Source organism: Eleutherodactylus coqui, chromosome 13, assembly GCF_035609145.1.
Source record: "Eleutherodactylus coqui strain aEleCoq1 chromosome 13, aEleCoq1.hap1, whole genome shotgun sequence".
NCBI classification, from domain to species: Eukaryota; Metazoa; Chordata; class Amphibia; order Anura; family Eleutherodactylidae; genus Eleutherodactylus; species Eleutherodactylus coqui.
In genome coordinates, this window is record NC_089849.1 from 32680339 (window position 1) to 32694997 (window position 14659).

The window sequence follows — 14659 nt, forward strand, 5'->3', positions numbered from 1 at the left end:
GAAGGATTTGCTAATTAGAATAATGACCCCTGCTTTCCCGTTCACCACCGATGATCTGACTACTGTGCTTACCCATGATTTTTTTCTGGCGGTGGAATTCTTTCTTTAACAGGTGTGTCTCTTGTAGCAAAACTGGATCAGATTAGAATTTTTTTGAGAAGGCGCAGCACCATGTTCCTCTTGTGAGGAAAGCCCTGGCCCTTAATGTTCAACGACACGATATGCATGTTGTGGGTTTGTTGGTTATGTAAGTTGTTAGGGTGCTGCCCCTCTTTTGTTGAAATGGTGTTCTGGTTTGGGTGTGGGAGGAGGAAGGGCATGGAGTGGGCAGGTGAGGAATGAGGGGGTGTTTTGGGGGCCCAACTGGGCTACTTCAAGTTGTATCCCTTTAGTTAAGGCTTTCTGCTGTTGTGTAGACCACCAAAATCAATAATACAAGATAACATTCTCGATAATTGTCTATCTTTACAAGAAATCCTATACTTTTTTATTTTCCTAACATGGGGAAAGCTGCTTATGCCCCGGCAACTTTAATAAAAAATCACTTCCCGCTAGCTCGTGCCTTGGCTAGATACTTAAGAAACTACCCAGGCACAGGGCAGTGGTACGTAAGTCCCGGTTATTGTGTTGTCAACATAAATCAATAATACAGTGCAGTTTTCTAAATTAATATACACTACCATTCAAAAGTTTGGGGTCACCCAAACAATTTTGTGTTTTCCATGAAAAGTCACACTTATTCACCACCATGCGTTGTGAAATGAATAGAAAATAGAGTCAAGACATTGACAAGGTTAGAAATAATGATTTGTATTTGAAATAACATTGTTTTTACATCAAACTTTGCTTTCGTCAAAGAATCCTCCTTTTGCAGCAATTACAGCATTGCACACCTTTGACATTCTAGCTGTTAATTTGTTGAGGTAAGCTTGAGAAATTGCACCCCACGCTTCTAGAAGCATCTCCCACAAGTTGGATTGGTTGGATGGGCACTTCTGACGTACTATACGGTCAAGCTGCTCCCACAACAGCTCAATGGGGTTCAGATCTGGTGACTGCGCTGGCCACTCCATTACCGATAGAATACCAGCTGCCTGCTTCTGCTGTAAATAGTTCTTGCACAATTTGGAGGTGTGTTTAGGGTCATTGTCCTGTTGTCGGATGAAATTGGTTCCAATCAAGCGCTGTCCACTGGGTATGGCATGGCGTTGCAAAATGGAGTGATAGCCTTCCTTATTCAGAATCCCTTTTACCCTGTACAAATCTCCCACCTTACCAGCACCAAAGCAACCCCAGACCATCACATTACCTCCACCATGCTTAACAGATGGCGTCAGGCATTCTTCCAGCATCTTTTCATTTGTTCTGCGTCTCACAAACGTTCTTCTTTGTGATCCAAACACCTCAAACTTGGATTCATCCGTCCACAACACTTTTTTCCAGTCTTCCTCTGTCCAATGTCTGTGTTCTTTTGCCCATCTTAATCTTTTTCTTTTATTGGCCAGTCTCAGATATGGCTTTTTCTTTGCCACTCTGCCCTGAAGCCCAAAATCCCGCAGCCGCCTCTTCACTGTAGATGTTGACACTGGTGTTTTGCGGGTACTATTTAATGAAGATGCCAGTTGGGTACCTGTGAGGCGTCTGTTTCTCAAACTAGAGACTCTAATGTGCTTATCTTCTTGCTTAGTTGTGCAACGCGGCCTCCCACTTCTTTTTCTACTCTGGTTAGAGCCTGTTTGTGCTGTCCTCTGAAGGGAGTAGTACACACCGTTGTAGGAAATCTTCAATTTCTTAGCAATTTCTCGCATGGAATAGCCTTCATTTCTAAGAACAAGAATAGACTGTCGAGTTTCAGATGAAAGTTCTCTTTTTCTGGCCATTTTGAGCGTTTAATTGACCCCACAAATGTGATGCTCCAGAAACTCAATCTGCTCACAGGAAGGTCAGTTTTGTAGCTTCTGTAACGAGCTAGACTGTTTTCAGATGTGTGAACATGATTGCACAAGGGTTTTCTAATCATCAATTAGCCTTCTGAGCCAATGAGCAAACACATTGTACCATTAGAACACTGGAGTGATAGTTGCTGGAAATGGGCCTCTATACACCTTTGTAGATATTGCACAAAAAACCAGACATTTGCAGCTAGAATAGTCATTTACCAGATTAGCAATGTATAGAGTGCATTTGTTTAAAATTAGGACTAGTTTAAAGTTATCTTCATTGAAAAGTACAGTGCTTTTCCTTCAAAAATAAGGACATTTCAATGTGACCCCAAACTTTTGAACGGTAGTGTATAACTCTACAAGAAATTCTATTCTAATGTGTTTGGCTTCTCCTTTTTTTCCCCTCCCCCCTCTAGCATGGGGGAGCTGCGTCTACCCCGGCCAATGTGGCAAAGATAATGACATTTCCCACTCACCCGTGTCTTGGCAGATACTTAGTATTCTTTCCCAAAAAGCTTAAGCAGTCCTTGTTACGTGTCCCTTTTTCCCCCTGCTCTAATCATGTGGGTTTGTGTGTATATTCACTGGGTCCTAGGCTTCTTGGGCGGAGGTAAGCTGGTGGGCTGGACCTGGCATGCTGGGGGTGAAGGTGATGCTTGCTGTTGTCTTTGAGGTTTGGCTTGTCGCACCTGGTGGGTTTGTTGGTCCGCTTGGTGGTCACTCCTTCACGTTGTTCACGGTGAAGGGTCACTTCGGCTCATCGTGGTTTTCCCCCAGGCCATCTTTGCTGCTTTGGGCATTTTGAAGATTCTGTAGGTACTGTCCTCCTTGAATACTTTGAGGGTTGCGGGGTACTGTAGCTGGAAGCAGATTCTCTTTCTGTGCAGTGCAGACTTTGTTGAAAGCACACCTTTTGATTTTTTTCCACTCTTGCCTAGAAATCTTCAAACAGCAATATTGCTTGGTTTCTGAGATAGATTGGATGGCTTCTGGTTCTAAATGCCCTTATCGGAGCTGTTTTGTCGTTGAAGTCTAAGAAGCGCATGTATATGTGGCGTGGTCTTTCCTTTTGGGGCCCTTCTGGCAGTTGGTGGTTCCGGGCCTACACATTGGCCCCGTTCTATTCTCCAGCAGTATCCAAGGCCCAGTGCCTCTGGGAGTTATTTTTCGCAGACTTGGAAGAAATCCTCATGGTGGATTGATTCAGGCAGACCCACTAGTCTCAGATTGTTGTGCCTTGACCTGTTCACTGGGTCATCGATTTTGTTTGCCATGCTCTCGGTATTGATAGATTGTTCCCGCAGTTTGTCTTAGATTTTTCTGTCTCTCTCTGCTGCTGTTGCATTGATTACTCCAGCAGTCACCTCTAAATGAGCAGAAGAACTGGTTCAGCAAAGATTTGAGTGAAAGAGGCTTTCAGGGCTTGTTCTAGTTATTTTTGCCTGTCAGGCTGCCACTTCTGCTACAATTTGGTTTATATCTAGATCTTGGGGAAGGTTTGGGGTCTGCTCCTCTACTGCATGGTGGTCAGCTTGTTTACTTGTGGTCTGTTTTTGTTTCTTCTGGGCTGCTGGAGTCGCTAACATTTTGGACACGGTCCTAGCGCTTGCACCTCTTGTGGTTGTTCGCTTTTGGGTGCTTCTTTGTACGTATTGTTCCATGTGAAGATATGCTGCCACAACCACTCCAATCTCCTCCTCACTATGAGGGGTTCTATAAGCAAACAGTTAGGAGAACGAAAGACACAAACTCCTTTCTCAGAATTGGAGATCGTATCATGTGGATAAGGGAAAATCTAAGATTTTGTGATTACACCTTTAAGGCATTTAAAAGGGCCCCTAAGACAAACTGACCATTTCTGGAGGTTTATATGCTATTCTGTATGGGAAAAAGACAATTACAGAAGCCATACATTGCTGCAATCTGTAGGTCTCTAGCAGCAGGATGATTGCAACACGTTAAGAGAGCGTATAAAACACAACAGAAGTCTAGAAGTAAAAACACACAATCACTAAATTTTAGTTTTATTCTTTCCAGAATACTTAAAGGAGATGTCCCGAGGCAGCAAGTGGGTCTATACACTTCTGTATGGCCATAATAATGCACTTTGTAATGTACATTGTGCATTAATTATGAGCCATACAGAAGTTATAAAAAGTTTTATACTTACCTGCTCCGTTGCTGGCGTCCTCGTCTCCATGGTGCCGACTAATTTTCGCCCTCCGATGGCCAAATTAGCCGCGCTTGCGCAGTCCGGGTCTTCTCCTCTTCTCTATGGGGCTCCGTGTAGCTCCGCCCCGTCACGTGCCGATTCCAGCCAATCAGGAGGCTGGAATCGGCAATGGACCGCACAGAAGCCCTGCGGTCCATGAAGACAGAGGATCCCGGCGGCCATCTTCAGCAGGTGAGTATGAAGACGCCGGACCGCCGGGATTCAGGTAAGCGCTGTGCTGTTTGTTTTTTTAACCCCTGCATCGGGGTTGTCTCGCGCCGAACGGGGGGGGGGGTTTAAAAAAAAAAAAAACCCGTTTCGGCGCGGGACATCTCCTTTAACAGAAAACTCCCCCCCCCCCCCCCCCCCAAACGCATGTGATTTCTTTCAAACTGTCCACTAAAAAAAAAATCTGTTACAAAACACAATTTTTTTTCATTTTTAATTTAACCTACAAAAAAGCATCTGTGTTTTAAACATTATCCATATAGGAAAAAAGGTCTCGCTTTCCGTTTTAATTTTTTTTTTTCATTTCGTTTTCTGCAACGCACCTCGACATCCCATTTTGTTTGTATAGTGCTAAAAATGCACTAAAATGTTTTGCCTCTCAACATGTGCTCATCCCGCATGGAAAGAATCTAAAAAACAAAAACGCCTCAACGAAAAAAAATATTTACAAAGAAGGTACTCATAGGGCTTTTATTTTTCTTAAAAACAAACAGACTCCCACAAAAAAATGAATAAGAAATTAAAAAAGGAAGAAATAAATGACGGGGAAAAGTCGAACTCCACAACAACACCCTAAAATAGGCACAAGAAAAGTGAAATGTTTCGACCCAATGAGGGTCTTTGTCAAGCTGTGACTAACAAGTTGCCCTATGAGCCCAATAGAGCCCCGAAAAAGTTTTTACCCCATGCACAGAGAAAGCAGCCATTTATAAACCTAACCAAATACAATGCAGCCCCATCAATGTGACGCAGAAGAGCTTCACCAATAGCGCTTAAAATGGCTACCTTCACTTTGTGTTTCCCTGGAGTCAGTTTCCTCAAAAATTGGAAAGTTTTATTTGACTTATTTTAAGGGCACCTGTCCCCTATACTCATGTCAGCTCTTCCTTCTTAAAAAGAGCCTGCCAGATCCCCAATTGTCCCTGGGCTGCGGGTACTACAGCCTAGTGGCATGCTGAATTCAGCGCTCCATCATACACTGATCGCTTTAGCGGTTTGGGAAAAGGTATGTTTGAAAGTAGGCAGAGCGGACGGGGCCGAGTCCGGTGCGGTTCAACATTCACCGCTTTTCTCGCCAATTGACAGGTCTTCCAGTATTACTGTGTATACAGAGTTCTGTCAGTCAACAGGAAGTGTGAATATTTTGTTACTCAGCCATATCAATAAGGCATCATAGAACACAATGTCGGCTGCCGGGAGAAGGCGAGTACATATATATTTTTTATTTTTACACATTTTAGGATGAATTGCAGGGAAGGGCTTATATATTTAAGCCCTTCCCGACAATTCATCCCGGGCTCGCCCACAGCGCATTGCTTTAAATGGAGCCGGCTCTATTGCCGTCTCCATTGAATGCAATGCGCTGGACAGCTCCGGCCCGTTTCTAATGAAACGCGGCTAGGAGCAGATTTTCGGGCGATTTGCGCGCACCGGTCACGCGATTTGCGGATGCGCATCCGTCACGCGAAAAAACGCACGTCTGAGGCCGGCCTAAGGGAGTATTTTTTTTTCTTAGACTTATTTTATCCTGCCTATTTCAGTGTGTCATTTTTTTAGTTTGACTTTTCCCCGTCATTTCTTTCTTTCTTTTCTTGTTCTTCATTTTGGGTGGGAGTCTGTTTGTTTTCACCAAGAAATTGGGGTACAGATCAGTGAATATTAATGAGCCACATCAGACTCCGCTTCACCTATGCGGCACACTTTCTAGTGTAACTTTTCCAAAACAGCTAAACTGATCAGTTTAAGTGACAGACCACTAAAATCAGCGTGTCCATCATTATACTGTAGTGCTTGCAGTCCGGAGACTATTAGGGACCAGACAGGTTCTCTTTAACACCCCCTTCTTCACAGGTTGCAGTTCCTCTTCAGTTAGTCAGAATCTGACGAGTCTGTGGAAGATGAAGATGAAGAACTGGATCCAGAATCATCATCCTCCTCCTCCTCCTCTTCGTTGTCATCTTTATTCTCATCTTCATTCTGTGGAAAATCAATATAAGGGTTAGAAAGAGAAATAGGTTGGCTGTGCATGGAAACTACTAAAGATGAGCGAGTACCAAAATGCTCGGGTCTGCGTTATTCGAGTCGAGCTTTTCGTAATATTCGAGAGCTGTATTCGAGTAAAGAACCCCAATGAAGACAATAGGAGACTCGAACATTTCTGTATTGGACCCCCCCCCCCCCCCAGGTGCCGAGGTTTTTCTTTTTTCTCTCTCTCTCCTCCACCCCCCTCAGCCAGCCACATACTGCTGTGGACGTGCGCATGCTGGCATGTCACAGCAGGAAGTGCTAGTGCTGGGAGGGGTCGTACACGGCGTGGTACTCGCTCGAGTAACGGGCACCATCAAGTATGCTAATACTGTAACGAGCATGTTCGCTCAACGGTAGAAACGAATCCTTATACAACCCATGTATGGATGGCTCACCTCTTCTCCATCCTCACTGTCGTCGTCGTCATCATCGTCATCATACTCATTCTGTAAGAAAAGGATGAAGAATAGCTCTGTTATACGGGTTACAGGCTTTCCATAAGCATACTTTTATCCTAGACTTGGTCAAAGGCCTATAGGTCCCGTCATGAGAGATCTAAGCATTCTAAGATCTCAAAATCCACTCAAATCATCTTCCTATGCAGAAGTTTGTACACCACCATGATGATCACTTACGGATTTGGCCTGAGCTGTTGTCTTAGATTTTGGACTGGGTGCTTTGAGTTTCGTTGTACTCTTGCGTTTCTGTAAGGCAAAACAAATGCAATCATCATTTATGGTCCAACCAGTCATTCACAAGACAAAGCAAGACCCAACTAGTTCAATACTGTAAAACTTACATTGGTGTTCTGCTCTCTGTTGTCTGCCCGATCCTGAGATGATAAACCCTAGGAGTCAAAATAGAAGAAAATGTATTCCTTGACCCACAACCAGGAGGACATGCAGAAGAAGGCACCAACCAAAAAACTGGCACAGTGCTAGCAATGGAGAACTACATAGGCACATGACATCTCTAAGTAGCCCTACCTTTGCAGATGTTGGTGCGGCTGGAGAGGATCTCATATCACTTTGTTTTCCCTCTTAGAGAGAACTAAGTGTTGATACATAATACAGACATATAAGCTTTAACCCCTCACACGACCTTTAAGGAATATATCCATCATGGGTCGCAAGGGGGTGTATGAAGTGTGCTCGGGAGCTGACCTTGCTTTGTACCCGGTGGCCATTTGACAGCAACGGCCGTGGCCAGAACTATCTCCAATCACAGGGATATAACTGCGCTTTCACTTTGGAGCGCTACTGTTCCATCAGTAGTTTTCGCCTCCTTCTACATATAGCGATATATGGGGCCATCTTCAGCTGCTGAGGAGCCAGAAACGGCTGATGGAGCAGGAGCGCTTCAAAGTGAAAGTGCAGGTACTCTTTATATGCTGCAGTTAATACTGAACGCAGCATCTAAGCAGCTGGCTTGAAGGGGCAACTACCGCCTGTCTGCAAAAAAAACTAGCCCTTACACAGCTCCACTAAAGGAAAACATTTTTATCTGGGGTCAAAAATAAGGAGATAAAAAAAAAAGCATTTTTAACTTTAGATTTTCTAAAATTAGTAAAATTTTTAAAAAAACTAACCCATTTTTACAGCACAGTAAACGTTGTAAAAGACCCACACAAAAAATGGTACAATTGTGTTTTTCTGCCATTTTGCCGCACCGCAAGTTTTTTTTCTATACATTATATGGTAAATTAAATTCTCCACTGCAAAGAACAAGCCCTCATATGGCTTTATTGACGGAAAAATAAAAGTTATAGATCTTCGAATGCGGGGATGAAAAAATGAGAATGAACAACCAAAAACATGGACACTTTCTTTCATAAACAGTGCCACCTCTGTTCAAAGGTTGTGTCTGGTATTGTGGCTCAGAACAATTTAAGTGAATGGAGAAGAGCTGCAATACCACACACAACCTATGTAACAGCTATGTTTTCGGAACCTCCAGGCCCATAAATCAGGTTCTCAGCATTCCTCCTATCTCCCTGACGAGGTTTGCTCTTTGCCTGCCGAGGACAGAAAATTATATATGACATTATGAACCCAGAGAGTTAGTGGACATGACAAAAATTAAGAAAGAGCCGGAAATGGCGAGGGCAGAAGAGATCAAAGACCACCCACCTTTGTAACATCCTGAGCAGAGACCTTCGATGCTTGGGTACCTTTCTTATTGACACTCATCACCGTTCCTTCTGTGAGAACCCTCACCTGTTCCTCTGCTGGGAGGTTCTAGTTAAGTAAAACAAAAAAGAGATCAGCAACTTGCTCCTTGTGGGTGTCCTTCCTTTTCTATGTCCAACATCACTAGTACAAGACTCACATGAAGGAAACGCAATAACTCCACTTCATATTCCTGTTTTTTCTGCAAAGATTAAAGAAAATTTTTATCATAAAGGTATCCACCACAATCTCCATACTCTGCAATTATAGGTTATGTGCACCTATAACCCCTTAACGCTATAGAACATACATTTACGTCCTGCAGCGTCGGGGTGTGTATTAACCCTTTCCAGTCCAATGTCGGGCCTGCCCTGACATCATAATTTCCCTCCACAGCTCCGATGTTGGGGCAGGCCTGACACTGCAGTGCAGGAGTGGATCTGCACCCGATCGTCAGGCACATCGGGTGCAGATGCACTCCTAAACTGGTCCTCATCGAGGACCCCCGAGGAGAAGGCAGAAAGGGTTTTTGATTGGAAAAAAATGAAATATCTTTGAAAAAAAAATACAAGTAGTACAGAAGAAAAAATTCTATAAGTTTGGTAAGTACTGAACCATAGAATAAAGTTTTCATATCACTTTTGTTGCAATTTGTGTGCCGACAAAAGAAGACGAAACCGAAAGATTGCGGAATTTCGTTTTTTCATTTCACTCCACTTACAATTTTTTATAAGTTTTTCAGTACATTTTTTGGCACCTTCAATACTAACATTGAAAAATACAATGTGTCCCGCAAAAAAGGGCCGCGCCATTAATGGGTTAGAGATTACTTAAGTTTCTCTTGCTGGCAACAATCACATTTTGCTCTACTGGCTGACACGGTACCAAACTTTTTTCATTATATTAATGGGTTAAGCTCCCTCTTAGTACATCAGAGTTAGTAGAGAAGGTCCCTCAATAAAGCAGATCTCATCTCGATGGACTACAGATATTGTGGTTACAGTACCTGTTCACACTTCTCGTGATAAGCCTCTTTTTCCTTCTGGGACAGTAACCTCCACCGCTGACTGCAGAGGACCATGCGCTCTGTGCTGGGGATGTCCTTCATGTTGGCCATTAGTTCCGCATAGTACATGGAGAAGCGGTTTCTGAGGGTACAAACACCGTCAAGTTAGACGACATTCTGGCAGAACTGTTTTACACCATATGCAACGTCTCCATTTCCAGACATAGTTCCAACCATTCCGTCTAAAGCACTCTTGATCATAGGTGGTGTTTGGTAGTGCAGCAATTCCAGAACATAAGTACATCCCGCGGTTCAAGGCATCTGAACAAGGTGAAGCACAACTTACGACAAGGTGAAGCACAACTTACGGAGCCGGTTTTGGTGGCCGTCCATCAACCTTATCTTTGAGCTGGCGTTCGGCCTTGGTAAGGGTGGAACGGGTGATTACCTCTTCAAGATTCATTTCTGGGTGTTTCTGGATGTATTCTCGCATCACGTTCTGTTGGGGTTCAAACATGGTCATCAAGTCTGTCTCATGACCGAGGTGATGCCAAGCCAATTCATCTTCATCACAGAACCAGAAAAACATGGCTGCTTTCTTACAGAAACAACCCCACACAGCTCCACAGGCTGTATAGGATATCGAAACTCAGTCCCATTCACTTCAGTGCTGCAATACCAAACACAACCATGAGCAAACACGGAGCTGTTTCTGGAGGGAAGCAGACATGTTTTTCTAAGTTTGCACAACCAGCTTACTTAAGGCTAGAACTTTGGGACACATTATTATGTGATATCGAAATTGTGTGCAATTGAACATACTGACTAGCTCTTTAAATAACTACAATCCTGCACTCAGGGTACCATGCAGTGGAAAGACTCTGAGGAGCTTCAGGTCATAGAGGGAACTCTGATGCCCATAAACACCATGACCCATCTCAAAGAACAGTGCAGCGTGCGGAAGGCTGGCGACCATGAATTGCAAGATGGCGCTGGCACGCGGCGGAATGTGTGGCTGGGACTGACTACGGTCAAGAATCAGCTGCAAAGCCTTCTCAATGCACTTCACATTCCACCTCCTGACAATAGCGTCTACCAGAGGTCAATAAACTAAATGAATTTGATGATTGGATGTATAAAAGCATTAAACTAGTTTCAGATAGTGTTGAAGGCAGCCATAAAATCTTTTGACCATTTACAAACCGATTCCAACTCACCATAGTTGCAATTCTACAAATATTTACAGCCGAGACACACTTATCAGACAGAATTGATGTCCAAAGAGGTCAAGATCTCCCATTTTGCAGTGGCCGACAATTTTTATTTTTTTTACAAAAAAGGTATAAAAATAAAAAAAAGAGATAGCCCTAAATGTCACAAAAAAAGAGAAAAAGCAAGAAAATGCAGCAAAAAAAAAAATAATTTGTAGCTGAAGAAAAAAAAAGGGTAATAACACCATATAAGCATTTGGTAACCGCCTCTTCCTGACGGGGTAACAATTTCTGCTTCAAAGTCATCAGAACACCGAGCCAACCGCGCTACTTCATGCATCCATCACCTCATATAGCTTGCTTTGTTCCAGTGCTTTATGGATCCATTTGAGACGTTTCTTATCCGACAGCTGGGACCACTGGTTTCCAAGGGCATCCCTTACATCCTTCATACTGGCCTAAAACAGAAACAAAGTGGCTGACCTACTCATTCCACCCAAGATGACCACCAACCATGAAAGCTCTTGTACTTACGCCAGGATTACTTTTAAGGTAGATTTTCCTCTGGTGATTGTACCACAATTGTTGGGCTGTCTTGGGTTTCTCGGGGGCGTCAGATTTCTTTGTAGCCATGAGGTCCGGATGCTCCTCTCTGTGAACATTTTTGAAGATCAAATACAAGCGACTGATTGTGAAAAATTGTAACTATGGTCCATTCGTAACTATGGTAACATTCACCACATGACCCACCTGAATTTTGCCAGGTTTTTCTCAAATTCTTGCTTCTCATCCTGGAAGTCTTGAATGTATTTCATCTGGGTAAGATGCACATAATGGGTCAAATGACACAGAACCAAATCCATCACTGTTATTCTTTATCCATCCTGTCTGCTCAACCCCAACACCTATACACTAATCCGGAAACCTCAACATACCTTCTTCTTATCTGGTAACTCCTTATACTTTTTGGACAGGATCTTGGTTAGGTCCAGGTTGCTCATCTCTGGATGTAGTTTAGCGTATTTGGCCCTCTTCTCCTTATAGAAGCGGAAATAGGTTGAGAGGGGCTTCTTGGGAAATTCTGGATGTTTCTGAAAAGAAAAATAGAACAAGCTGGTTATTATGACTGCCTTGGAACACAGGGCAAAAGCTTGAACTTTGAGCAAGTCACCATCAGGCTGATGTTTGATGACCACATCACTACTGACCTTCAGTTTCTTTCCTTTATATGGATTCTTCACATGTTCTTCTACATCATGAACAATTTCTGTGAGAGTCCGGAACTTTCTGACCTAAAGGAACACAGGTTTAGCGTCGCTTGCTTATAGTTTCATCAACCAGGTGGCACCACGTACGCTGGCACCAAATCTCACCTCATGCGAGATCTTGATCCACTTTTGACGACACATGGGTCCTGTAAAATTCTTGAAGGCCAGTTTATTCCAGTCCATGTGAGACTCTGTGGTTCTGAACGTAAAACTATCCTGGTTGGGAATTATGGACTTCATGGTGTCCAGGAGAATGAGCATGTCCTCCTGAGACCAGGTTTCTGTAACAAGAGACAAGGTATGGAATGAGGTTGGGCAGGAAAGTCTTTTTAGACCTGGGCTGCAGAAGCCAAGTCTAATCTTCTTACCTTGTTCACTTGGGGCAGTCATGGTGGTGTTGGTTTGTTCGTTGTCAACTGCTCCGTTCATTCCCTACGGGGTAGATCCTTCGCACCAGTCCGGGAGACTCTGTAAGGTGTAAGATGCCAACTTAGGGTGGAGATATGGGCGTATCACATACATTACTATGTCACTATACAAACCCAAATGATATGGAGCAGACATCAACCCCCACCTCTGGACACATCTCCCTCTGCAGGGACACAATGGGTATGCGTTACTGTGTTTTACAATGACTGTGGATTTTCAGGGACCATTCATGGTGCTGAAGCTCATACGAATAAGAGCTATCAATTTATAGCCTTGATCTTATATTATGAGATCTTCAACAGGCATAGCAGAACAGGACATATGTCTACATCGGTGGCACATTGGACAGCCTTGATTTCCCCAAAAACAAGCAAGGCATAAAATGTAAATAGTATTTACAAAGCTTAGAATCTCCCAGATTGTGGCACCACTTATCTCTCTGGGAATAATGGTATCAAACGGGATAAACCAGACCCCACGGTTATTACATATTGGAGGATCTGGTTGCAGATACAGGTTGGCCACAGACACTTCAATATTTGGGCCTCCCTGGATTATAATACTACATAATGGTCTTCAAATTTGTGTCACCCTCCCCAAATTATAATACTACACAATTTGTAGTCCACCCCCCGGGATTATACTACACAATGGTCTATAAATGTGTGTCCCGCCCCCGGGAAAACAATACTACACACAGATCTATAAATTTGTACCCGCCCCCTGGGATTATAATACTACACAATGATCTATATATTTGTGCCCCTCCACCCGGATTATAATGCTACACGGTAGTCTATAGATTTGTGCCCCTGCACTATAATACTACACGACGTTCTATAAATCCGTGCCCCTCCCCCCGGATTATAATACTACACAGCGGTGCACAGTGTGCGCCCCCACCTCTCTGGATGATATAACGCAGTGATCCATAAGCATGTGTCCCGCTGGAGGCACGTGTGCGGCGCGCCGGGTTGGCCGCTGGTGATTTCCGCCTGCTCTCCCCTTAGTACCCGCCCCGCACCGGGAGGAGACGGATCCGGAACAGCACAGCCAGGGCGGTTCTCTAGCCTGCTGAACGGGGACGGTGCGCCTCGCACTGGGGATCAGCCGCCCTTCTCGGGTTACTGTGTCCCGCTGCCTCATCCCAGCCCGAGCGGAGATCAGACTGCCCCGGGGGTCCTGCCTCTGTTCCCCGGTACATGACGCATCATCCTGCCGTCTCCTTCCCATCTCTCCTCACCCTCCCTCGGCGCTGGTCCATCAGCAGTCCCCGGCACAGATCCGGTGCGGAGCCGTTTAAAAGAAAAATAAGTCACCCCGCAATCAGCTAATGGTCCCCGGGGAACAACGTGGTCGGTCGGTCCGCCGCCACTCACCCAGCTAGCACGCGATGTGTTCGGTGTGTCCTCCGCCAACCCTGCGCTGGGCTCCCGCTGGCGGCTGCTCCTGCTCAGCAGCTCGGCTGGAGAGATCGGCGGCGCCGCTTGGGGGAAGAATCAATGAGTCAGTTGGAGTTCTCTCCCGGTACGGGTAATACCTGCGGCCGCGGGGCTCTGCTGGTTGTACACACCGGGTGCTGTGTGCTGCGGCCGCGGGGCTCTGCTGGCTGTACACGCTGTGTGCTGCGGCCGCGGGGCTCTGCTGGCTGTACACACCGGGCGCTGTGTGCTGCGGCCGCGGGGCTCTGCTGGCTGTACAGACTGGGCGCTGTGTGCTGCGGCCGCGGGGCTCTGCTGGCTGTACACACCGGGCGCTGTGTGCTGCCGGCCGCGGGGCTCTGCTGGTTGTGCACACCGGGCGCTGTGTGCTGCGGCCGCGGGGCTCTGCTGGCTGTACAGACTGGGCGCTGTGTGCTGCGGCCGCGGGGCTCTGCTGGCTGTACACACCGGGCGCTGTGTGCTCCGGCCGCGGGGCTCTGCTGGTTGTACACACCGGGCGCTGTGTGCTGCGGCCGCGGGGCTCTGCTGGTTGTACACACCGGGCGCTGTGTGCTCCGGCCGCGGGGCTCTGCTGGCTGTACACGCTGTGTGCTCCGGCCGCGGGGCTCTGCTGGCTGTACACGCTGTGTGCTGCGGCCGCGGGGCTCTGCTGGCTGTACACGCTGTGTGCTGCGGCCGCGGGGCTCTGCTGGCTGTACACGCTGTGTGCTGCGGCCGCGGGGCT

At 45.6% G+C, this 14659-nt stretch overlaps 1 protein-coding gene across 2 annotated transcripts; it reads right to left on the minus strand.

The window, feature by feature from the left end:
• Positions 1–4526: 4526 nt before the first annotated feature.
• LOC136587665 (nucleolar transcription factor 1-B-like) lies at positions 4527–14019 on the minus strand. 2 transcript variants are annotated; one of them, XM_066586385.1, is made up of 16 exons: positions 13873–14019; positions 12433–12532; positions 12170–12345; positions 12005–12088; positions 11732–11887; positions 11547–11611; positions 11331–11448; positions 11144–11254; positions 9954–10084; positions 9586–9727; positions 8740–8781; positions 8541–8648; positions 7211–7258; positions 7047–7115; positions 6807–6857; positions 4527–6360 (listed from the first exon to the last, which is right to left on the minus strand). In XM_066586385.1, the coding sequence occupies exons 2-16, from the start codon at positions 12491–12493 to the stop codon at positions 6253–6255; spliced, it is 1470 nt and encodes a 489-aa protein (XP_066442482.1). In that variant the 5' UTR covers positions 12494–12532; positions 13873–14019; the 3' UTR covers positions 4527–6252. The 2 variants fall into 2 exon arrangements, with proteins under 2 accessions (XP_066442482.1, XP_066442481.1); XM_066586384.1 differs by lacking the exon at positions 13873–14019 and adding an exon at positions 13397–13528.
• Between the last annotated feature and the right edge of the window lie 640 nt (positions 14020–14659).

Bases quoted from the DNA above. Each gene is read 5' to 3' on its own strand.
- LOC136587665 (XM_066586385.1), bottom strand. From the start codon at position 12,493: ATGAACGGAGCAGTTGACAACGAACAAACCAACACCACCATGACTGCC. The intron at 7,259-8,540 runs GTGGGTGGTCTT...TTTGACTCCTAG, and splicing joins CTGCTCAGGATGTTACAAAG to GGTTTATCATCTCAGGATCG. The intron at 6,361-6,806 runs GTGAGCCATCCA...GATTTTCCACAG, and splicing joins ACAGTGAGGATGGAGAAGAG to AATGAAGATGAGAATAAAGA.